Source organism: Bidens hawaiensis, unplaced genomic scaffold (assembly GCF_021521415.1).
Source record: "Bidens hawaiensis isolate Kalapana, Puna unplaced genomic scaffold, B.hawaiensis_p1.1 tig00419365_1, whole genome shotgun sequence".
Taxonomy (NCBI): domain Eukaryota; kingdom Viridiplantae; phylum Streptophyta; class Magnoliopsida; order Asterales; family Asteraceae; genus Bidens; species Bidens hawaiensis.
Window position 1 is genome coordinate 415,716 of NW_027504836.1, and position 24,659 is coordinate 440,374.

General features: G+C 38.4%; 2 protein-coding genes, 1 non-coding gene and 1 pseudogene across 4 annotated transcripts; 1 reads left to right on the top strand and 3 right to left on the bottom strand.

Moving 5' to 3' along the window:
* The first annotated feature begins 322 nt into the window (after window positions 1–322).
* LOC143608379 (auxin transporter-like protein 2) lies at window positions 323–4,357 on the top strand (annotated as a pseudogene). The gene is made up of 9 exons (XR_013149246.1): window positions 323–756; window positions 860–1,094; window positions 1,191–1,376; window positions 1,472–1,584; window positions 1,696–1,879; window positions 2,041–2,137; window positions 2,607–2,814; window positions 3,037–3,293; window positions 3,848–4,357. The product of XR_013149246.1 is annotated as an auxin transporter-like protein 2 (transcript).
* A 2,746-nt stretch (window positions 4,358–7,103) lies between these two features.
* LOC143608394 (uncharacterized) lies at window positions 7,104–9,636 on the bottom strand. The gene is made up of 5 exons (XM_077083441.1): window positions 9,151–9,636; window positions 8,844–8,898; window positions 8,595–8,761; window positions 8,106–8,510; window positions 7,104–7,499 (listed from the first exon to the last, which is right to left on the bottom strand). Exons 1-5 carry the CDS (start codon window positions 9,400–9,402, stop codon window positions 7,275–7,277), a joined length of 1,104 nt encoding a protein of 367 aa, XP_076939556.1. The 5' UTR covers window positions 9,403–9,636; the 3' UTR covers window positions 7,104–7,274.
* Window positions 9,637–10,761: 1,125 nt separating this feature from the next.
* Window positions 10,762–13,127, bottom strand: LOC143608365 (mitochondrial uncoupling protein 1-like). The gene is made up of 9 exons (XM_077083415.1): window positions 12,969–13,127; window positions 12,406–12,624; window positions 12,241–12,319; window positions 12,011–12,144; window positions 11,807–11,905; window positions 11,623–11,727; window positions 11,359–11,433; window positions 11,188–11,274; window positions 10,762–11,104 (listed from the first exon to the last, which is right to left on the bottom strand). Exons 1-9 carry the CDS (start codon window positions 13,050–13,052, stop codon window positions 11,069–11,071), a joined length of 918 nt encoding a protein of 305 aa, XP_076939530.1. The 5' UTR covers window positions 13,053–13,127; the 3' UTR covers window positions 10,762–11,068.
* Window positions 13,128–24,444: 11,317 nt separating this feature from the next.
* On the bottom strand, window positions 24,445–24,658 carry LOC143608446 (small nucleolar RNA U3). The gene has a single exon (XR_013149253.1). It is a non-coding gene; the product is annotated as a small nucleolar RNA U3 (small nucleolar RNA).
* Between the last annotated feature and the right edge of the window lies 1 nt (window position 24,659).

Consider the following 24,659-nt stretch of genomic DNA (forward strand, 5'->3'; position numbering starts at 1 on the left):
TTTATCAAGACGAATATAAAAATAAAAATATAACAACTCCATACTCAGAATTTTATAAATTTGGGTTATGTTACTTTAACGGGTGGACTCCATAAATATACCTAGAATAATTTTTCGGCTTACTCTTGTAAAGTAGTGTAACTTAATAAAACAAAATATTAAAAATCAAATTTATACAACTCCATTGTTTTTATTGGAAATTTAGTTATAGCTAGGTAGGATATTATTTTGATTTATGACGTCGGTTGTTATGAATATTAAGAAGAAATATAAAGTTGTGGAGCCGTTAAGAATGGTTTATGATTGATTGTGTTATAAAAGAAAGAAGCATATATCCGGCATACAGCTAGCTATGACATGATCCACTGTAATATATACATCAATTCTCTCTCTCTCTTTAGATTTTAACTCCAAACAGTGGTAATAAGTCTTTGATCCAATCAGCTTACACACACACACACACAACATACATACATACGGTGAATCCGACTGCTTCTCAGTTTCACACTCAATAAAATATAATAATAGTAATAATAATAATCCAAGAAATAAAAAGGTAGAAATTGGTTGCTATATATGTCCATATCCACCTTCTTTCTTTTCTCTCTCTGCTAAGTGAACACTCACAAGTACTACCTCCTTGCTTCATCCACATACATACAACACAATCCAGAAGGTCACATATATATCAACTGTACCTTCTAACATCTGGGCTAGCTTTTCAGATGGAGACTTGATATCTATATAGTCTAAAAAGTACTGTTTGTTTCTTTTGTTTGTTTAGTTTTTCTTTCTTAAACTACTCACCAGCTAGCATTGATTTCTGGATCATTTGTTTTTGTTTGTTAATTCTTGACAGATCTGTTTAGAAAAAAGGAGTAAGCTAGTTAAATATTCATCAAAGCTAGAAAATGTCGGCAGCTCAGAAGCAAGCAGAAGACTCCATCATTTCATCAAATGATCATGAATCAGAAGCTAAAGAAGTGGACAATATTGAACAAGAAGAAGAAGACCACTCACTTTTCTCCATGAAAAATATTCTTTGGCATGGTGGTTCTTCTTGGGATGCTTGGTTTAGTTGTTCTTCAAATCAAGTAATTATTAGTTAATAATTATTACATTAATACAAAAGCAATTAATCCCACCCTTTATTAGCTAATAATAATATCATGAATCTTGAATGTATGTAGGTTGCACAAGTGCTGTTAACACTGCCATACTCTTTCTCTCAACTAGGCATGCTCTCAGGAATTGTGCTCCAATTATTCTATGGTCTTCTTGGCAGCTGGACAGCTTATCTCATCAGTGTTCTTTACATTGAGTACAGAAGCAGAAAAGAAAAAGAAGGTGTCAGCTTCAAGAACCATGTCATTCAGGTAACTAATTCCATTATTCTTTCAAATCTTGTTCAAAAAAGATAATATATACATACCCAAATATTAATTTAAAAAAAATGGTATTTTGAATGAAGTGGTTTGAAGTTCTTGATGGATTACTGGGACCTTACTGGAAAGCAATTGGTTTGGCATTCAACTGCACTTTTCTTCTATTTGGATCTGTCATACAACTTATAGCTTGTGCAAGGTTGGTTTGTTTGTTTGTTTTTTCAGTTCCTCCAAATTATACAAATATATATATACACTTCAATTCATGTTAAAACTTGACACTTTTGTTTATATATATCAAAACTGGCAGTAATATATACTACATAAATGACCATTTGGACAAAAGGAGTTGGACATACATATTTGGAGCATGTTGTGCAACCACTGTGTTTATTCCTTCTTTCCACAACTACAGAATTTGGTCTTTTCTTGGTCTTGGGATGACCACTTATACCGCATGGTACATGACTATTGCAGCCCTAATTCATGGACAGGTATATATATACATATACATGCTATTTTTAGAAACAAAAATCAAGATTTCAAAAACTCACATTGCATTCATTAAGGAGTACTTTTTACATCGACAAACTTGCAACAAGCTGCATCGCTAGCCTTTTTTTATTAGCGAAACTAAGTCAGTTAAAAATTACAGGTCGATGGGGTTCAACATTCCGGTCCCAAGAAACTGGTTCTTTATTTCACGGAGCTACCAATATACTTTACACGTTCGGTGGACATGCTGTCACAGTGTAAGTTTAGCAACCTCTAAAAGTCTTAATACACGGATATATATATTAATTTCAATAATAAATCAAATGCTTTTAGTTTTTTTAATCTATAATTAATTAAAGAAAAGGTGAACAACGGTGTGTATTATACCACTTTAATATTCATAGTTATATGATATGATTGACTAACAAGTATATATTAATAAATAAATCTTTTAATCATTAACGAATTAAGTTTTAATATAAAGGGGTGCACATGGAGGGACTTTTAATAATAGATCTCATTTTATGGGTGAGGGTATTATGGTCATTTACTTTCTTTTTGTATGATCCAATGCCCATACGCCCAAAATCTTTACATGTTCTTGGCATTTGAATCATAGATTTGCTTCTCACAAAATGACCCCTCTACAAACTATAAACACTTTACTTTTGTCTATATATAGTTTTTATTATTATTATTTTAATAAATAATTTTTTTTTGTTATAGGGAAATTATGCACGCTATGTGGAAACCCCGAAAGTTCAAGTATATTTACTTACTTGCCACTCTTTATGTTTTCACGTTAACTCTCCCATCTGCTACCACGGTTTATTGGGCGTTTGGTGATGAGCTTCTTACCCACTCAAATGCGTTCTCCCTATAACCCAAGACCCGTTGGCGTGACACCGCAGTCATTCTAATGCTTATTCATCAGGTCAGACAATGCATTAAAAAGTTATTGTACAACATGGACCTATAGGGTTATTTTTAGAAATAACTTGTTATTGGTTAAAATACACAATTCGTACATTTATCACTACTAAGTATTTTTATATTTAAGTTTGTATACGTCACAAAGCGAAAATTTAATTAGAATAGGATATGCAAATTGCAAAACTGAACGAATGATTTACATGGTTTTTTTCTTTACAAACAGTTTATTACATTCGGATTTGCATGCACACCGTTGTATTTTGTGTGGGAGAAAGTGATTGGGATGCACGACACAAAGAGCATATTTTTACGGGTACTGGCGAGGCTACCGGTTGTGATACCAATATGGTTCTTGGCTATAATATTTCCTTTCTTCGGACCCATCAATTCGGCAGTGGGCGCGCTCTTGGTTAGCTTCACCGTCTACATCATTCCTGCTCTTGCACATATGCTCACCTATAGAACAGCCTCTGCCCGCCCGTCAGGTTGGTTACATACTAACTATTATTTTATATTTTATGTCATCAAATGTTAGGTTTCACATGAAGTGTATAGTTATGATTTGTAGTTACTTTCTTTCTTAAGTGGGCATGTCAAAGGCCATAAAGTGGCAGTGGTGGTATGGTAACCAAAATTCTGATAGGGACATGACTCTATACATATAATAATACAATATGTAAATTATTTATAAATATAGTTATATTTATAACATTATAAAAGTGGTTTATGTATCAAGATATAAAATAAATTTTTTAAATGGAAATAAGAACTAGAATGTTAGCATATTAAATTTGGTTACAAAGAAAGAAAATTGTACAATTGCATTTAAAACTAGATTTGCAAATATTGGTAAGAGAAGGACTGTATAGGTAGCAAGTCTTTTTCCACTTAGTTATATACTGCCATACTTTGAGTGTTCTATTATGTCTGAAATGAGCTGGCCAAGTGTTGACATACCAAAATCACAGTCCTTCAACTACACTTAAGTAGCAAAAGTAGCCCCTCAACTATATTCGATTACTCAATGTTTGAAGCTTTTGTACGCAGAATGCGGCAGAGAAACCTCCTCGCTTTCTACCAAGTTGGTCAGCCATGTACGTGATCAACATGTTTATAGTCGGCTGGGTTCTAGTGGTCGGGTTTGGATTTGGTGGATGGGCCAGTATGACCAACTTTATCAGACAAATTGACACATTCGGGCTATTTGCCAAGTGCTACCAATGTAAGCCTGCAAAGCCGCCTTTGGAACACCATTGAGTTGAGTCAATATCACAAGGATCCGGTTTTTCTGTATCGATCCGTATTGTATTGTATATGGGAGCATCAAAGATTACCCACCCCCTACATGTGATGTGTGTGTTGGCTTGCTTCTTTTATCTTGATTTTTGGTTTATATTTTCTTTTAGTATGTTAGTAGATTGAAAAAAAGAAAAACTAGTGTGAATTGTGATGATTCCTTGGCTAGAAAAGCTTAGGCTCATTTGAAACCACATAGTACTTTATCCCACCTTTGTTGGTTAGCTATCAATTGAATATATTAATTAAGGAGCTTGTTGCTATTAATGTAATCATTACTTCCCATGTCTCCAAAGTGAAATATTTATTTTTATATGTATGTTTCTCATATGGACCCAAAACATCTTTATCTATATATACACATTCTACATTTATTATCATACAAGTTTTATATTATAAACCGTAGAGTAAACTGCGGTTTTCGTCTATATGGTTTGTTCAAATATACGATTTTAGTTCAATAGTTTTCAAATTTGTGATTTTTGTCATTGTGGTTTCATTTCACTTACAATTAAACTCAAATTCATTAACCTCGTTAGGTCTGGTCGTTAAACCCATTAGCGTGTCCCTCACGTGGGGCAACTTTGTCATTTTTCTCCCCAAATAGACTCCAATCTTAATTCGCAAGCCCCCTCACGTGAGGGGCTGGGATGTATTTGAGGGGAAAAAAGACTAAACTGCCCTCACGTAAGGGACACGTTGATGGGTTTAACGATCAGACTTAACTGGTTTAATAAATTCGGGTTTTATTGCAAGTGAAATGAAACCGCATGGACAAAAATCATAAAAATTTGAAGCTATTAGACCAAATTATTGATTTGGAAAAACCATATGGACGAAAACCGCAGTTCATTTAACTGTGTGTTTTCTCTGTAGTAGTGAATTAACTTTACACTTATAAAGATTTGAATCTATCACCTTACATCTGAATTGACAAACGCCCTCAATCCATCTGTTTTTCGAAGAAAGAAAATAACAATATTATGCGTTACAAAATTTTGTTCCAGAATAAATTAACGTATGTATAAATGATGCACAAAATATGAGAAGGGTGGGCATGTAGACCAAGTTAATAAATGCGATATGGAAAGGAAAATTAGTCTTAAATTTTGACCTTGATCTAATTCTAAACGTGGAGCCCAGCCCAAGTTGTCACATGGGTGCACGTTTTATCAGCTCCTTGTCACGTGCCATGCCTTCTATTATCTGTTTGGTGACTGACTGACGACTGTTGTTGGATATGTATGAATATTCACTACTTCTTTCTTTTTGCTCTTAATTTGCTTCACTTTCCTTTGTCAGTCTTCTAATTGTCGTATCATAATTCAAGTCCAAATCCAGTTTTTTACTTGTTTGAACAAAATATGTATCACCATAATACAAGAAATCAAACAACTTATAATATTATATACGTGTAAAACGTAGCTTAAATATAATATTATTATGTGCATTATATGCATTTAATCCTCTATCAGTCACTAGTTATAGTATTAGTTAAATCAAATTAAGTTTAATATAGCACAAATCGATCGATTCATTAAGAAACGGACCAATCTATGTTATTCTTTTACTTATAACGTGTCAAGTAAATAAGCTTATAAAGTTAACCAAAGCTGAAATTGAGTTGTATATGTAAAAGCAAAAAGACATTAAGGTGTATCAAATGCATATATACAAAACCTTCCAAACTACATTATTCAAAATTAAAAAAAAAAATTATTGGTTTTGGTAATAGTCTTTTGTTGAAAATTTGTGTATGTTATTTGCTTATAAGATTAGGATGATTAGGATAAAAATATCTTATTGGGTCAACCAATTTGTTCTCACATATTATACTTCATTTCAATTCATACATGTTTAGCACTTATCCCATCCCTTACCCCTACAATAGTACAATCATGCATGTTTGGGTTTAACATCTACAGGCTACAATTTATCCAAATTAACAACAGAAACAAGAAACAAAACAACACACCAAAAAAAAAGGTATTAGTATGACTGTATGAGATTTTTGCAGGCTTAGTGTGTTGGGGTTTCTTATTGGGTCAGTGCATCAATAATTGGGCCACAGCCCAAGTATAGAGTCCTGCATACAGGTGTACAAAAAAAACCAGTTCGGAACCAGTTAACCGAAAACCGAACCGAACCGGTTTGGGTCTAAAACCGGTTTCTACCAAATTGGTTCCTATAGCAGTTTGGGTATTTTACAATCAAATCCATTTTTTGTCTTAAACCGGTTTAAAATTGGTTAAACCGGTTGGATCAGTTTGGCTACTTCGGTTTCTAAACCGAACAAGTTTGACCCAAACCGGTTTTGAATATACAAAAGCCAAACCACTTCGGTTTGTAAAAAAATTGGTTTTGTACACCTGTAGTCCTGCATAGAGTAAGTGAACCGGATAGGAACAGTTCTGGATTTGGTCAACAAAGTCAAGAACCAGGCTGGGTAGGAACCGGTTCCAGGTATGGTCGCCTTTTTACCAGGTTTTGCCGGGGTTTTGGCCGGTTGGGGCAACGTTTTTGACCAAGTAGAGGTGGGACCGGTTCTATTCAGTGTCCGGGTACAGTTTCTTTGAGAAACCGAAACCTGGTTTGTACCTGTGGGTCGGGTATACCGGGTCAGGAACTGGGTTTCTCCCCAGCTGTTCCTGTAGTCCTGCATATTGTATAAGAGTTTTATAATTTCAACGACTCTTGGATAAAAAAAACTCATATATAAGGACCCAATTCTTGTACTCGTATGGAGCATCCAAAATATCGAAGACGGCCCTGAAAGGCTGAAGCATACATATCCACCCTTTCCCAAGTTCAGTTACTGAGCCAGTTGTCGGAATATGTAAATTATTACTTAGAAGCTGCAACAATATCATAGTTTTCAAGATAGTCAACATCTGGTGTTTCCAACTTAAAACAGTTATCAGCATCTAGTTTCACTAAATCAAAACAAATAGAACTTGTTTTTATAGATAAACAGTCAAAACACTACAATTAGTTTGCCTATGGCAAAATCCATATGTCATCAATACATATTGTATCAACCAAACACCATGAAACCAGACAATAGTTAGATAGCATACAGTTCACCAACTTAACCAAACAACCATGCACAACTCACAATCCAAGATGGTTTGATCATCATATACACACTACAAACAAATCAGGTTATTAAATACCAAAAATGTTGAGTAATTTCTGCATGACGTTATTGCTCCATTGAATGTCGTTATGAAGCAAACTTCTCATTGGCTGAGTAGCTTCATGATCTTGTTCTTCAGTTACTTGCATTTCTTGATGTTTAATATCACAAGATTCTTGATTTTCATTTACGGACGATATCTCGGGTCTTGGATTCAAATCAGAGGCATTTGCAATGTCATCTTTTGATTCTAACTGAGATCGATTCAATTGGTTTATTCAGTACAAAAAAAAGTATAACATTTTAAAAAAGAGATGGGATTATTTTCTTGTAATCAACAAATTTAACATAATGTACAGCTTTTACTGCAGAAGATACAAGTTATTATTACAACAAAGTTCTCGACTTGGGAGATGCTGCCCCTAAAATATTAATAGAAAGAGATCACTCAATATTGAATGTAACCGGAGACTGCTGCATTCGAGGGTGATTTTGTACAGTTATATTATAAAACTAACATAAAGACAGGAACAAAACAATCTTTTTGGTTCGAAAAGAATGCAAGAAGCTTCGGATGAGCAGTTCAAGAATCATTAACCGCCCTTTTGGGCCTTTTCTTGATTAAAACCAATCATAAATTCTAATCTCACAGCAATATGATGACTTAACTAAGGATTGATTAAGCTAATGATCAACACATGGCTTATAAAACAAAACTCGAAACAATATTATTAATACCAAGAAACAAAACTGAAACAAAGAGACAAGAAAAAGCCTTCATCTATTATTATTATTACTATTATTCTGAACTCTCGTGAAACTAAACTAGCCGAAAAGAAAGATAACATTTAAGCATTTACCTCAGGCAATGTAAGATCCTGAGTCATATCAGGTCCCGCAGCCACAACAGCGGCTCCATTCACGGGTTCATGTTCATCCTCTAGACCTTCATCGACCGAAAGTTGACTCAAACCAGGTACTAAAACAGGCACCACTTCATCAGACACCAATTCTTCCTCCAGACATATTGCATACTCTTCCGGTTCTTGGGACGGTTCAACAATCTGGATTTCTTGATTTGTTGTGGGGTCGGTTTCTAATATTATCCTGGCATCGGGGTTTTCCCAATCCTCGCATAAAGTAATAATCTTTTCGGTTTGAAAGCAGCCTTCAAGAACACGATCAGGACCAGGCTGCCACACGAATTTGCCGTCGCTTTCTTGCATTACGAGCTTGAACTTGATGCATTCTCCTACAGGTATGTCCTAATTAACCGAAACCAATATCATGATTAATCAATTAATAATATTCTTGTTAATTAAAGTTGTAAAAATAATGTGAAAACTTACAATATCTGCAGTCCATATATGACCATCGGACCAAGTTAACGAAATGGCATTGTTTGGATCCCATGAACCCAAGATAGGATGATCGCCGGTTATTAGAAAGTTCTGTCCAAACGAGCATTCTCTCTGTAACCGAAACTGCACACGAACTGTTTGTGTTTCCGCTTCAACTGAAACATTGATATATTGAATTAAACAAAAAAGGGAAATGTTGAATTTTTGACACAATGGTAAAAACAAGGATTCGCTTACATGCGTATCCGTTTGGCGATTCTTGTATCAGCAACTCGTGATCATCGACCTCTGCCTACATATTTAATTTCACACCATCAAAAACACTCAAATGAACGTTTTGACCAAAAAAGTAAAACTTTGAAAATTATTGGCCGTCCTGACACAAGGGGTTTAGATTATTGGTCCGTATAGCCAATAATATCTGGACGACCATTCTGACCATAGACGGGCAAATTAAACTTTTGGTGTGTCAAATATTTGATAAGAGTGTGGGAATATAATATTAAATGTTAATTATTAAACAAAATCTCCCAACTTTGTATACCTGTGCGTGTGCGTGAGATGATGATGAGAGAAGAAGACCTTGGGCTTGGGTGGATGATGAAGAGATTGAGAGCTTGAAATCAAAAGCAAGTACTACTTTGTTGTTGTTGTTTCTGTGATGGTTGAAAGAATGATGAACAAGGGGGTGTGATTTGAACTTGAAATTGAAATTACACATGTTGTTGTTGTTATTATAAGAAGGAACCAGTGAAGAAGAAGATGAACCAATCATCATCATCACCGCTGCTTCCATTGGTTCTCCTCCAGTCTAGTGGGATTGTATTGTATTGTATTGTACGTGTGTGTGTATGTATGTATGTATGTATAGATGGAGTGTGTGTACTGTAGGGAGTAACGGATCAAGTAACAGGTGGTTGGTTGGAATCTCAAGTCTTATTATTATTATTATTATTAGTTTTTTGGCAATCATGTGATTTCTTTCGGAATTTGTAATTTTAGTAGCGTATACTTTTAACATAACTACAAAATCATTAATTCAAAACACGACTCGATAACATTTTTTTTGGTTTTGAGTTAAAAACACTACATCTCTATCTATAGTAGAATAATAATAAAATTTGTATTATCTTTAGATTGGACCCTTGTTTTCTTCAATTTTATCTTCATTTACAAGGAACCAAAAATGACAATTCCAACACATTATTATTTAAAGTTACTCTTGTTTAATTTTTTTACTTAGATGACTATTAGATTAGACCTTCAGTTCAGGAGTGAACGCTGTTAACTCCTCCATTAATATGTCAAAGCTTGCGTGATTGATTGGTTAGACACTTAGACCAAGTAACCGAGACGCACTGTGTATTGTTCACTGTGTTTTAGGGGTGCAAATGAGCCGAGCGACTCAAGATCAGCTCGTGAAAAAGCTCGATCGAGCGGAGCTTAAACAAGCCCAAGCTCGAGCCTAAAAGTAAGCTTGTTTAATAAATGAGCTCAAGCTTCACTTATTGAGCTCGAGCCACCTTGAGAGCCTAAACGATCCTATCGTTAACATATTTTTTATGATATATATTTATTAATTATTAACTAATCTATTTAATAGTATGAAAAAATAACTAAATTATATATATTAACTTATATATAAAGTTATAACTGAGAACAAATATATACAAATTTATTGTAAATATGTATAATAAATTAACAAATAGTAAACTAGCTAAGCCCCATCTGAGCTCAAGCTTGTAAAAAACACTCGCAAGCCGAACTCGAGCTTTATAAATAAAGATCGAAACGAGCCGAGCTCAAGCTCGAACTTTGTGTAAGTTAAACGAGACAAGCTCAAGCATAGTCAAGCTCGGGCTCGGCTCGTTTACATTACTGTGTTTCATATTTCAATGGTGGTGCTTGTTCTTTGTTCCTTTGCTTGGTTCTGGTATAGCCATTTCTATGTGGAACGAAGCATGCCTGCAACTTTTGCTCATCCAATTTGGTCCCTTATATGTGATTACAAGATGTTTGGTTTAATGCTCACGGGTCACATGGATAGAGAAATCAAACGGCTAGGTAAAAGACCTGTCTTGCAGCTCTATTGATTTCGGTTTTTCAATTTCGACCTGACTGGTTTGCTGTGTTATTTGAACGTATCCTATCTTTATGTGTGTAGTGTATATGTATGTATACATGTGTTTTGGACGTGTTGGCTTATTGCGTTTATCCTCTAAACCTGCGCTCTTATCCAACGCACATAATACAACAAGGTAGAACATCATTCCATTAACAAATACCAATATGTGAGAAGTTCCCACTAAGAAGCATTACAAAAATTCTCCCATACACCATCCAAAACACTAGTAAACTGAATTTCATTTTCAAAGAAAGGTCTTCAAATCTGTTAATAGAATCACGACTTACAAATGGTCGGGAAATTATTCATAAATGAATAGTCATTTGCGTTCCTGCAGTCAAGGCGACTCTATGCTTTTAACAAACTTCTTAGCCTGTCCAAAAAAAAATAAACAAATTATTTCCCAAATCACTTATGATGGAGTATATATAGCAAAGACTTATTATCAACGCTTACCTGTTCAAGGGTTAGAAACATGATAACATTCCAAGAACCTAACCGTCCAAAATTTGGAATGAACCCCTTGTAGAATGCCAAAGGTCCCTGGTACGACAGTGAATATTTTTTTCAGTTTAAATAATCATTTTATATCTAATTGCTCCTTATAAATTGGACACAAAAGCTTACGTCATTTTTTAAAGTCTTGACAAAACAATCAATTGTGCTTGTGTAACTTGGATCTCCCATCATTCTTGATTTAACCTGCAAAAAACTTCAAAACTTTGTAAAAAGCCCATTTCATTTAAAAAGTACCTTTCATTCAACCATTACCCAACCCGCCCATTTCCTACTTCTTAACATAAAACATGAAATTAGTATCAGTGTATTATGTTCATGACCGTGTACAAAACTAACATATAACTAATGGTTGCATATTAAATTAATAAGTACCACATCAACAGGGGACCCGATGCAAACTGCAAAAAACCCAGCTCCTAATCCAGCTAACAAATGGGTAAGAACGTTGTCTGTGAACCCGGGGATCTTCAGAATTGACTGCATTCATGGGATATATTTAAATATTCAATATATAGAGACATATCTTTAGTTATGTAAATATTTCTTAATATATTACCTGCTTCACTTGATCATAACTGGCTAACTCAGCAGCGTTTATTATAGCATTACGTGCAACATTTGGCCCAATGCCAGTCCATAAAGCTTTAACCCCTTCCTGAAACAAACAAACTGCTTAGAAATCGGTCTGTTTATTTACAAAAACTAGAAAATAAACAAGTTATAAACAAATGGAAATGTGATAAGGATCAGAAACATCTACCTGTCTGACTATCGTAGAATAAGCGTTTAATGCTCCAGTGTAACGCCTCGGCACACCAGCTGCCAGTTTTCCTTCAGCTTGTAGGCGGACCTTTACAAGATCAGTAGGGTTTGCTACTGCAATTGCAAGAGCACCTGCATGCATACAAGCAAACGATAAATAACTATCAATATATACTAACTATGAATGAGTCGAAAACTGAATATTGTTTAGTATAATGATAATCTCACCGGTTGTGAGGCCAGCAAGTATTTTAGTGGTCAAAGGAACATCTCCAACAAAGTTATCACCGACATAAAGGTTCTTGATCTGTTAGCAACAAAAAAGAGCGAGCATAGTTAAATTCGATGATCATGATATATATATACAAAATAAAAAAAATAAAATAAAAGTACCGGTTCATAGAGGCCGATTCTTAAACCTCCATACAAACATTGGCGATGTAAACCGGGTACAATTCCTTTCCACAAAGAAGCAAGGCCTTCTTCCTTAGCAATAGTTGCTACGGTACCCAACATTCCCCTGTACTTGGGTAAAGCCATTCCATCTCCCGCAATCCCTTTCTTCTGCAGCTGAAGCCTCACTTTTGCAGTGTCCAATGGAATTGTGCAGATCTAATCAACACCAAATTACAGGTGAGTCAACTAAACCCTAGATTATGATATTTACAACCTCTGAAATAATAATAATAATAATAACTAGTATCATCATCTTCAGTTAGCAGTAGACCTAAATCTGACCTTAATGTATAACTTAATCGGAAACCAGATCAGGCTAGTCAAATTGAATATTAAACAGTAACATTGATCTAAAAATTGAACCACTAGAATTTACATGGCATGCAGATGAATCCTAAACAATCAGAATAATAAAGAAAGCAGCTGATGAATCGTAAACGTACTTCCAATTCAATCGATCAGCTTAAACAATTCTAAAGGAAGGAAGGATATGGAGTTACCTCAGCGAAGCAAGCAGCAAAGGCACTGCTAGCAAAAGTACCGGCGAAAGATATGTCAGATTTTGAGTTACCACCACCCACCATTCTATTCTTGTGTTGTGTTGTGCTGACAACAGACGCACAAAGAAAGATAGAAGAAAGGAATCGAATGAGTAGGGTTTTTGCAGTTGCAGCAAGAGGGGGGCAAATCGGTAAGAAGAAATACAAGTAAACAAACCACTTTTTTTTTTAATAAATGATATTATCTAGGAGTCAAATGGACATGTGACCCATTTGATTCTTGCGGAGACGGTGAGAGACTAGACGAATTAGTAGCTTTTATTATTTGGATCATTGATCTTAATGAGCTTTATCTCATCGCACGGTTGAATATTCGACCGAGTGTTCACAGACATTGACCTTAGATACAGGGTTTTCTTAAATTAAAAAACAAGTGTATCATGATTTGATAAATTTAAAATGAGGTTTATTTGAAAATTTGGTTGGCCTTTCGTGGAAAAGGAGTCATTTGGATTAGAATAACAATGCCACGTGTCTCATACTTGGACGGCGGCACATCTTGATATTAAAAATGATTTTATTTTATTTAACTTTTCTAGTCAGCTCACACTAGTATTGTTTTGGCAGACATATTCTCTCCCTCCAACTTTATATCAATTATTATTATTATTCTTCGTTAAATTTTACTTACATTTTATTTATTTATATCTTTGAGGATTTCAACAACTTGATGAGTAGCTAGCATTATCATACCTAAAGACAATTAACAACATCTCATTCACTAATCATGCCTAAAATCTGACGAAAGGATTGAAACCAGAACTACTCATTATGTTTGTTTCCAAAAAATAATCGGTATGTTTCTATATAGAGGTGCGCAAACTGATTTAGAACTCAAAATCGGTTTGGGTTCAAACGCGTTCGGATTGAAACTGGTTTTCTGACCAGATTACGATCGGTTTTGGTTCGGGTTTAATCGGTTTCGGTTTGATTAACCGGTTGATGGAGAAAATTGCAAACCGGTTCTGAACCTATAGTTTCAATTGATTTCAAACTGATTTCTACATAATCGACTTCAAACCGGTCTGGTTTGGGTTAGATTTTCAAGTCGGTTCGGTTAACCGGTTTATTGTCCATCTCTATTTCCATATAACCAACAAAAAACACATGAGCACCTCGAGTTGATTATCTTAAACACTCGTGACTTTCCTATGAAGCTTCCTGTTGCTACAACAAAGATAAGACCATTGATAGTGAGTGGACTGGTTAGGCTAAAAGGCTTCAAGGGTTCAGGTTAGCCTAACGCAGGTCGTGGTGTCCCTCTACGTTTGCGAAACGTAGAAGGAGGTTCACTAGTTTGTTGTTGATTGTTATAGTTCACCAAGGATTAAGAACCGTGATGTTTGGAATCGGTTCTTGAATGATGTTCTTGGTGAAGCTATGAAGCTATTGAAGTAAGAAAGAAACAAGCTAAGAGCTTATTTCTCTAGGAAGAAGAGAATTATCAGGGAGTATGTATTAACTCCAGGTCTGATGATCCATGTTTATGACTTAAGTCTTCCTTTTATAGAAGGAGAGACCAAGCTCTTTATCCAGTGTACAAACTAATTGACCTCCGGTTCGCTTAGAGGGTTGACCGTTATGTGCGGGAAGCTTTGGACCGCTGGTCCATAGTTAAAATAATAATACTTTATCTGAGCATGTCCTTTGCTCAGAGGGGACAAGGATGTGAACAGTGATTTGACATCGTACTGTAGCACGTGTGCACTTCTTTTCATAAGTTTGGGCGGGAAATGAAGCCTTTAACCTTTTAACCCTTTTAGCGTTAATGTGTTTCAGCCATTTTATTATTTTGTAGTTATGTCTGCCTTAGATTTTTTGAAAAGTGATGACACTTCGGATGTTGGGTTCACTGATGCTGCGGCTGTTGTTGGGGATGACTCGGTGAATCGGGGGAAGGAGGGTCGATTTGAGGACGCTGAGTATGCTGGGGTTGCAAACGTTAAAGGGTTCATCAAGTCCATTGTTCCTAAATCTTCTACCCGTCGTTCCACACGACGTTTGTTGAAGTCTGTTGGCACTTCATCTTCTCGTGAACCAGTTGAGGTTAGTGATGATATTCAAGTTTCTGAAAACCAAGGTCCAACTATGGAGGTTGAGAAGGTTCAGGGTTTGGTGGTTTCCGAGAAAAAGAAATCGGCTGGCAAGAAGGTTGCGATGCCGATGGTTCAAGGATTGGATGGTGATGCAGTTTATGTGCCAGAGTGGAACGTGAAGGTTGGGGATAGCTTCAAAGATCCCTCGGTTTGTGCTGATGTGTTAGCCAATTTTGCTCCTCCAGGAGTGCGTAACACTATTTCTGAAATGGAGGGTGATTCCATGTTGTCAAGGTTGATCCTTAGTTCTTGCAACCTTTCTGCCCTTTTGGCAGAGGGTGTGACTCGTTTTAGAAAGGGAATGCAGGACTTTGAGGATTTTTCCAAGAAGAAGGAGGGACTAAAAGCTTCCATGATGGAGATGAAGAAGGAGATTGAGGGTTTTTCGAAGAAAGAGGAGGGTTATGTTGAGAAGATTGATGAGTTCTCTCGTGGTCATGAGATTGAGCTGGCAGGGTTGAAGAAAGCCATGGAGGCTGACAGGGCTAAGTTGGATGCTGACCGGGAAGCCTTTGAGGTGCAAAGGAGAGCCTTCGAGATGGAGAAGGAAGGCTTGAAGGCTTCGGTTGCCCAGACCTCTAGCGACAACAAGTGGTTGATTGAGCACGGCTTTCAGCAGGTTGTGGCTTACTTGTTTCATTCTAGTGAGTTCAACTCGGTGCTAGGCGGTGTGTATACGAAATTGTTGGCCCATGGTAAGCATTTGGGCTTCGTTGCGGGCTTTAGTCATCACTAGTCTGGCCAGCCTATAGAGAAGTCACCCTTGTTCAACCGCGACGCTTACAAGCTTTTCATGGATTCAGTTCGTTCAATGGAGAGGCTCACTTACCATTACGTGGGTGAGGTTTCATCATGCTATGGTAAGCCCCTTTCTGTGTTGCAGGGTTTGAAACCAGCCGACCTTGATGAGAAGGTTGCTAAAGAGGTGCTTGAGTCCTTGTCGAAGAAACGCTCCCGTTCCGGTGATAGTGAGGAGACTTTATCTGGGAAAAGCGACGGATCTCATGTGGCAAGCCTCGAAGGCTCGGGTGTTTCTGATGTTGGCCCGCAAGTCAAGAAGTCCAAGAAGGGTAAAAGTGTTAAGGGTGGTAAGGCTAGTACTTCGAAGCCTGTTTCTGATGTTTAAATACTTGATTCGTAGCTTTCTTAGCACCTTAAAGCAATGTTATGTAATCTTAAACAATGTAGGTTTGGCATGAAACTCTTAAAGTTTCTGCCTTGTGGTTGTGTTTGGCCTTTTGGCCATTTGAACATTTTCTTGGGAATCCTTGTGATTTCCTTGTTTAGCCTTAATTGGCTTATTATGAATGCTATTAGTTATAGCCTTACAATGGCCTTTGTTTATGAACTGTGATGTTTATGTATCTGTGTTTTGGTTACTTGTCTTGTTAGTTTGATGTGATTTTAACTAACTTTCCTTAAGAAGTTTTAGTGTTGCAGTCACTTTAGCTTCAAGGCTTTATTAGGTAAAAAGCACATGTTGACTATCCTTTGTATCACTACTTAGTGTATGCTTTTGTTTCGTAAACTTCTTCAAAGCTTAAGGAACGAATTGATGAAGGTTGTTCAGACCCGTTTATGAGACAAGTTTTTAGTTGAAAAAGTTTTCTAAGTCTCATGGAGTTGGATTGACATAGGAACTCACCCCTTATATAGGTCCATTTAACCCTTGAACCTATTGAGCGATGTGGCCTGGGAGCTCATCCCCTTACATGGCCCTTGCCATGGAGTTTCTTGCTAGGTTCTCAACCTGATTATAGGATAGTAAAGACAAGTTATGACAAAAACTTTATCATTCATTCAAGAGGTTGATGTTCACAAAAAGGAGAATTATACATCTCTTGAAATACATCTTAGGACTTTGACTAGGCATGGAACCTTTTAAGGGTTTTGCCGTTCCAGTGTCTTGGAAGCTTTTTGCCTTCTGTGTCGGCCAGCTTGTAGGATCCACCCTTGTGAGCTTCAAGGATTGTGTATGGCCCTTCCCACTTTGGGCCAAGTTTTCCTTGGTTTTCTTTCTTGCTGGCTTCATTGTTTCGGAGTAAAAGGTCTTCAGGCTTGAAACGTTCATGTTTTACTCTTGCATTGTAATAAGCTTCCATTTTCTGCTTGTACTTGGCCTCTTGTATCGCGGCTAGATCACGAACTTCTTCAAGGAGTTGCAAATTCAACATGGTCTCTTTGTCGTTTGAATTGAGATCCATGTTGAGTGTTCTTTGAGTCACAACTCCAACTTCGGCTGGGATTACAGCTTCTGATCCGAACACTAGGCTGTAAGGTGTTCGTTTGTGGCTTGTTTTTTTGGTTGTTCTTATTGCCCATAAAACATTTGGGAGTTCTTCAAGCCAATTGTTGTTTGTCTTCCTAGCCTTGTTTTGATACCTTCAACAATGGTTCTGTTTGTTCTTTCAACTTGACCGTTGGATTGTGGGTAAGCAACCGAGCTGAATACTTGGGTGATTCTGAATTCTTTGCACCATGTGCTAAAAGGCTTCTCGGCAATTTGCTTCCCATTATCCGTGACTAACACTCCTGGCAGCCCATAGCGACAAATAATGGTTTCCCATACGAAGTCGATGACTTGTTTGCCCGTTATTTTTGCAAGTGGTTTAACTTCAGGCCACTTGGTAAAGTAGTCAACAGCTACTAGCAAAAATTTTACCCCACCCTTGGCCGGTGGGAATGGACCAACAATATCCATTCCCCATTTGTGGAATGGCCAAGCCGGGGAGATGGGGACTAGATCATGTTTTGGGCTTTTGGGAACCGGTGCATGAATTTGACAGGCTTCACATTTTTTGAGTTGCTCCGTTGCATCTCGGTGCATGGTGGGCCAGAAGTATCCGAGGTTCATCAATTTTGCAACCACCGTTCGTGGCCCAAAATTAGCTCCACATATTCCCTCATGAACCTCTTTGATCAGATATTGGCTTTGTTCAGGGCCTACACATCTTAGTAGCGGTGCAAGGTAAGCCTTCTTATAAAGGGTTTCTCCTTGCAACACATACTGTCGGAACTTGATTCGAACCCTTTCAGCCTCTGTCTGGTCCAAAGGTAACTCACCATTTTTTAGGAACTTTTCTATGGGAGTCATCCACCTTGGACCCTCTTCAGTGATTACATCTTGAACTTCCAATTCTTGGATTGAAGGAGTTTTCAACACTTCCACCAAAACTTTCTTGGTGAGGTGTGCAAATGTGAGGGATGCTAGTTTGCTCAGGGCATCGGCTCTCTTGTTTTGTGATCTTGGAACTTGCTTGATAGTGCACTCTTGAAATGTGGTCATTAACCCTTTTGCCTTTTCACGATACTTCTTCATGTTGGGCTCTTTTGCTATATAGCTATCATTGACTTAACTTGAAACAAGCAACGAGTCTGTGAAGACTTTTAGCTTTTGGATCTTCATCTCTTTGGCAATATTTAGACCAACGATCAATGCTTCGTATTCAGCTTCGTTGTTGGTGGTCTGAAATTCAAGTCGAAGAGCATATGTAAATTCTAACCCTTCAGGGTTGATTAAAACGAGCCTGGCTCCTGACCCTTCGATGCTGGAAGCTCCATCGGTAAAAAGCTTCCAGGCTTCGGGGTCAGAAGGTTCAGTGGCAGTTGTGTGTATTTCAGGAGTGACTTGCTTCGGGATTTCTACAATGAAATCTGCCAAGACTTGGGCTTTGATAGCTTTTCTTGGTACATAGGTGATGTTATGTTCACCTAGTTCTACAGCCCATTTGGCCAATCGGCCTGAATTTTCTGGTTTTTCAAGCACACTCTTGATGGGTTGGTCAGTGACCACTTGTATATGGTGTGCTTGGAAGTACCTTCGAAGCCTTCTGGCCGTTTGAATTAAGGCCAGAGCAAGTTTTTCCAAGGGAGGATATTTGATCTCTGCCAGTTTTAGCGTTTTACTAAAGAAATAAACGGGTACCTGAACTTTGTCTCGTTCGATGGTTAGAACCGCGCTTAATGCTTCTTCAGCCACTGAGAGATAGACAGAGATCAGTTCTCCTGTTTCAGGGGCTGCAATGGTTGGAAGTGAAGCCAAGTGTTGCTTCATTTGGTTGAATGCTTCTTCTGCTTCTTCCATCCACCTAAAATCTTTCTTGTTGGTGCAACCCTTTAACGCTTTGAAAAAGGGTAAAGATTTCTCAGCAAGCTTGGAGGTAAAACGCTTCAAGGCTGCAAGCCTTCCGTTCAGGCTTTCCACTTCTTTTTTGCTTTGTGGAGATTTAGTTTCAAGAACAGCCCTGACTTTGTTGGGATTGGCTTTTATGCTTTGTTTCCCCACAATGTGTCCCAAAAACTTGCCTTCTTCGAACCCAAATGAGCATTTTCCAGGGTTGAGCTTCATATCGATCTTTCTCAAGTTTTAGAAGGTTTCTTCTATGTCTTCAAGCATTTGATGCTCGGTTTTGCTTTTGATAACCACATCATCGACATAAGCTTCCAGGTTTCTGCTAATATGATTAGCGAATGCTTTGTCGATCAAACGTTGGTAAGTTGCACCGGCATTTCGTAGGCCAAAAGGCATCTTTTGATAACAGAAAATACCCTTGTCTGTGTGGAATGCGGTTTTTTCTTCATCTTCACTTTCATGAGGATTTGATGATAACCCTTGTAAGCATCAAGAAAACACTTGAAGTTATGGCCGGTTAAGGAGTCAACCTTGAGGTCCATCTCGGGTAAGGGACAGCAATCCTTAGGGCATGCTTTGTTTAAGTCTTTGAAGTCGATGCACATCCTCCAAGACTTGTCAGGCTTTCGAACCATGACTGGATTAGCCACCCAAGATTGATACTTGACCTCACGTAGGATCCCAGCTTGTACAAGCTTTTCGACCTCTTGACATGCTGCCAAGCTTCTTTCAGGAGCTAGGCTCCGTTTCTTTTGGACAACAGGCTTGACATCGGAAGGTATTTTCAGCTCATGCTCTGCAATGCTTCGAGGGATGCCGGTCATGTCTTCCGGGCACCAAGCAAAGACATCGCTGTAGCTCATCAACAGCTTTTCAAGGTGTGAAAGTGTTTCTTTGGAAAGGCTTGTGTTTACCCGTACCTTTTGTTCAGGGTACTTGGGGTTTATGATTAAGCCTTGCTCTTCATCTTTGCCTTTTGAGCTTTCCCCTTCAACCGTGTAAACTTCTTGGGTAAGTTGAAGGGTTGCGATTCCCCTGTCAGTTGGGAACTTCACAGTACCTTGACCAATTGAGACAGCCATGTTGAACGCGCACTGCCCTGGCCTTCCTATGATCACATCATAGTTGGAAGGTATGTTGATAACCACGAAAGTGAGTGGTTTGGTTTTCTTCATCTTGCCTTCACTAAAACAGACATCAAGGGTTAGTTGGCCTAAAGGCTTCAAGGGTACATCGGCGATACCTTTTATAGAAGACCCGGAGGGTTGAAGCCTTGAACGTTCTTCTTTGCTTAGTTGATTAAAGAACCTTTCATACATGATCTCTGTGGCCACCCCTGTGTCGATGTAGGCTTTGCTTGTTTTGAGTGTTCCTACGTTCGCTTCTACCACCAAAGGGTTTGAGAGTAAGTCACCTTGAGGTGGTGGGAAGCAGACACATTGAAGCTCCCAAGCCTCCAAGCGTTGTCGTTTGTGGGAAACACCATCGTCTATATTCACCATACTCACCTCTTTGCCTTTTCTTTCGGCCATCTTGTCCTTGACCCCTTTCACCAAATGAGCCAATTCTCCGTACTTAACGGCTTCCTCAATTCTTCTCTTGAGTTGAAAGCAATCGTTGGTGTGGTGACCTTTTTCTTCGTGAAAATCACATAAATGGGTGGAGCTTTTGTTTTCTTGCTCTTGGGCAAGGGTAGAGGAGTTCGGAAGTTGTGTTTCACCTCTTCAGTGGCAAGGATCTCCTAAGGTGTTTTGGTTAAGGCCGTGAAGTTCACAGTCTTTACCCTGCTTGGAGGGTTCCGGCCTTCAGGCCTTCGTTGATCTGAGCTCCTAGGGTATTTGTCATGGGGGTTGTAGTTCCCTTTCTTTCGGTTGGGGCTGTTGTCTCGCCAACTAGGAGCTCTCTTCCTTTGTTCTTTGAAATCAACGGCCTCCTCGCCTCGGATATGAGCTTTAGCTCGTTCGAGAGCTTCTTCAAGGGTTTTAGGTAGGCACTTGTTAAATTCCCTTGTGAGGTATTTGGAGGTGATGGCGTTCATGAAGCCTGTCACCCTCATTTTTTCGTCAGCCCCCACATATTGTAACCCTTCTTTTTTGTACCTTTCGATAAAGTCTCGAAGGCTTTCATCATCTTTCTGCTTTATCTGTAAAATGACCGTGGCATCCTTGACATACCTCCTTTGTTGTGAAAAGTGGGCAAAAAATCCTTTGCTCAGATCATCGAAGCTTCGAACGCTTTGAGCAGGAAGGTCATTGAACCATATCCTGGCTGATCCGACAAGTGTTTGCATGAACATTAAACAACATTCAGCATGGGACCATTTTTCGATTCTGGCCGCCCCAGTGAAGACCTGGAGGTGGTCTTCGGGATCCTCGGTCCCATCATATGTTTTTATATGGGGTGGCATCTTGATCTTTGCTTGGGAGTCATAATCGGTAATTTGTTGGGAGAAACAAGAAAGGTTGCAGGGCTTGTAAGGTTTCGCAAGGTCTTCATCTATCCTTGTATTATGACTCGTTGTTCCCTGCTGAGTACCCAGTGCTTGGTTGATGAGCTGGGTCCAAGGGAAGTGTGCCATCATTTGAGCCATCATTTGAGGCATGAGGTTGAAGCCTTGAAGGCTTTCAGGGGTTGCTGCTGCTTGGCTTGTTCCCATGGGAGTGCTCATCGTTGCATTCCGAGCCAAGGGTAGGACCGACATGGCCTGTTCCCATGTGGTGGCTGTAGGAGGGGCACTTGAAGCTGGTGACTGCCATATTTGGTCGAGAGTGGTCTCGTGCCCAAGAGGTTGTGAAGTATACAAAGGGAAAGTCGTTGGGCTTGGCCTTGCATAGGTATAAGGAGACGGGTTAAAGGGTTGGCAGGTTACGCTTGGACCAGCTTCTAAATGAGAAGCAGCAGGTCGTGAGCTGGTTAAAGGGGAAGGTGGACGTCCGAGTGACAGTGAGGGTTCATTGTCGTCGTATTCCAGCCTTAATCTTATCCCTTTCTCTCTTTCTTGGCTCACGTGTCGGTTAAGAAGATGTCTTAGTTGCAAGAAATGCCGTGATACACCTTCCATCGTCAAGTCAACACGTTCTGGGGTGTTCGTGACTCCTGCATGAGGAGAAGGAACCCCAGATCGTGAAGGGGTTGGTGTTCGGAAAAATGAAAACTCGAGGAACAAAGGTTCCGTCGGAGTTCCTCCCGGGGTGGAAAAAGATATGGTGGCGGCCGGAGTTTCTTGGCCGGCACTTGGTGTCGGTGTTCTCGACACTTGGTCGACTTCATCGGGAGATTCACCTTCTGTCATGAAGATTTTGATGAGAATGGAGCTACACTATTGGTCTTTAAGATAAAGTAAGCGGCGTAGCCCCACGGTGGGCGCCAACTTGTTGCTACAACAAAGATAAGACCATTGATAGTGAGTGGACTGGTTAGGCTAAAAGGCTTCAAGGGTTCAGGTTAGCCTAACGCAGGTTGTGGTGTCCCTCTACGTTTGCGAAACGTAGAAGGAGGTTCACTAGTTTGTTGTTGATTGTTATAGTTCACCAAGGATTAAGAACCGTGATGTTTGGAATCGGTTCTTGAATGATGTTCTTGGTGAAGCTATGAAGCTATTGAAGTAAGAAAGAAACAAGCTAAGAGCTTATTTCTCTAGGAAGAAGAGAATTATCAGGGAGTATGTATTAACTCCAGGTCTGATGATCCATGTTTATGACTTAAGTCTTCCTTTTATAGAAGGAGAGACCAAGCTCTTTATCCAGTGTACAAACTAATTAACCTCCGGTTCGCTTAGAGGGTTGACCGTTATGTGCGGGAAGCTTTGGACCGCTGGTCCATAGTTAAAATAATAATACTTTATCTGAGCATGTCCTTTGCTCAGAGGGGACATGGATGTGAACAGTGATTTGACATCGTACTGTAGTACGTGTGTACTTGTTTTCATAAGTTTGGGCGGGAAATGAAGCCTTTAACCTTTTAACCCTTTTAGCGTTAATGTGTTTCAGCCATTTTATTATTTCCTTGGGCTACCCCCGTCATCACTTCCCAAAATATTGTCGCCTGGCATGACACTCAAATCCATCATATTTTGGGAATCCATAATTAAAATCGGTAGAACAAGAGTCAAATGATCCAAGGAAGTAAAGACCAAGTGTAAAGATTATTTGTTGCATGTAAAATGCTAAATTAGTAACATTAACACATTGGTGTGTGCGTGCTCCAGTGGTAAAATGCCATGTTTCATGGCACCTACGAGACTAGAATCACAATAACGAAGAAACATAGTCCTCAAGCGTTTCATTTAAATAGATGGTGTATGTTAAAAATATATAGTGTCAATTCAAATATCAAACACATATTTTTGTTATTTCTCATAATTGTTATTTCTATTTTTTGTCACATGTTATTGGGCTTGAGCTAATGGCCGGGATTAGAGGTGTACAAAACCGGTTTTAAACCCAACCGAACCGGTTTGGTCAACGGCTGGTCAAGACCGGTTTGACTCAAATTGGTTTGGTTATAAACCGGTTTAGAAGAAAGATAGGCCGGTCTGGTTCCGTTCGGTTTATAAACCGGTTTTTCTCAAACCGGTTCGGTTTTAAAACCGGTTTGGTATATCTTAAGGGGAACCGATCCTGAAAATGGCGGCTTGGGTGAAATCGGTTTTAAACCCAAACCGGTTCGGTTCAGTTTGCCTAAAACCGGTCCCAAACCGGGTCTTTTGTACACCTCAAGTTAAGTGTATGAGATATAGATTTGAGATACTCTCCTGAATATTAGATATCCATTCGTCTTTGTTTTTGATCCAGGGTTTGATCGTTTTTTTTGGATTCTTGAGCGATTGTATTCAATCATCAAAATGGTGATTGATAATTTTGTTTATTCGTCTTTCCCTAGAACGATTGTTGATTTTATCTTTAGTTTTGTATTGTATCGTATTGTGATCGAGTTTGATAACAATAGTCGACGCGTGATTTCTGACTGCAATTCTGCATCTCTAAGTTGCACACTTTTTCCATATAATTCGAATAAAAAATGTACAGTCAGAAGTTTATTAAATTATTGAGAACCCACATATTTCACGTAACCCAAATGAAAACGCTAAATAAAAAGTTCTTAAAATATTGAAAACTTACATCAAGGAATCATGATTTGTAACCAATTTGTGATCAAATCTCACCATAACCTCACCTAAAAGGTAATTTGTATATCAGACAAGCATGTAACCATTCCAAAAACCCATTAGATGTGTTGTCAAAGATCCTCTAATGAGCCATGCTCAAGATTACAGTGCTAGGTTAATCACGCTTTGGTTGCATGGTTGTGACTCATCCACCAGACATGGGTTTCTGTCTTGATAGGAATCAAAAATACAAAAGTACAAGCCTATAGAACAGATTATGTTCAAGTATGGTCATG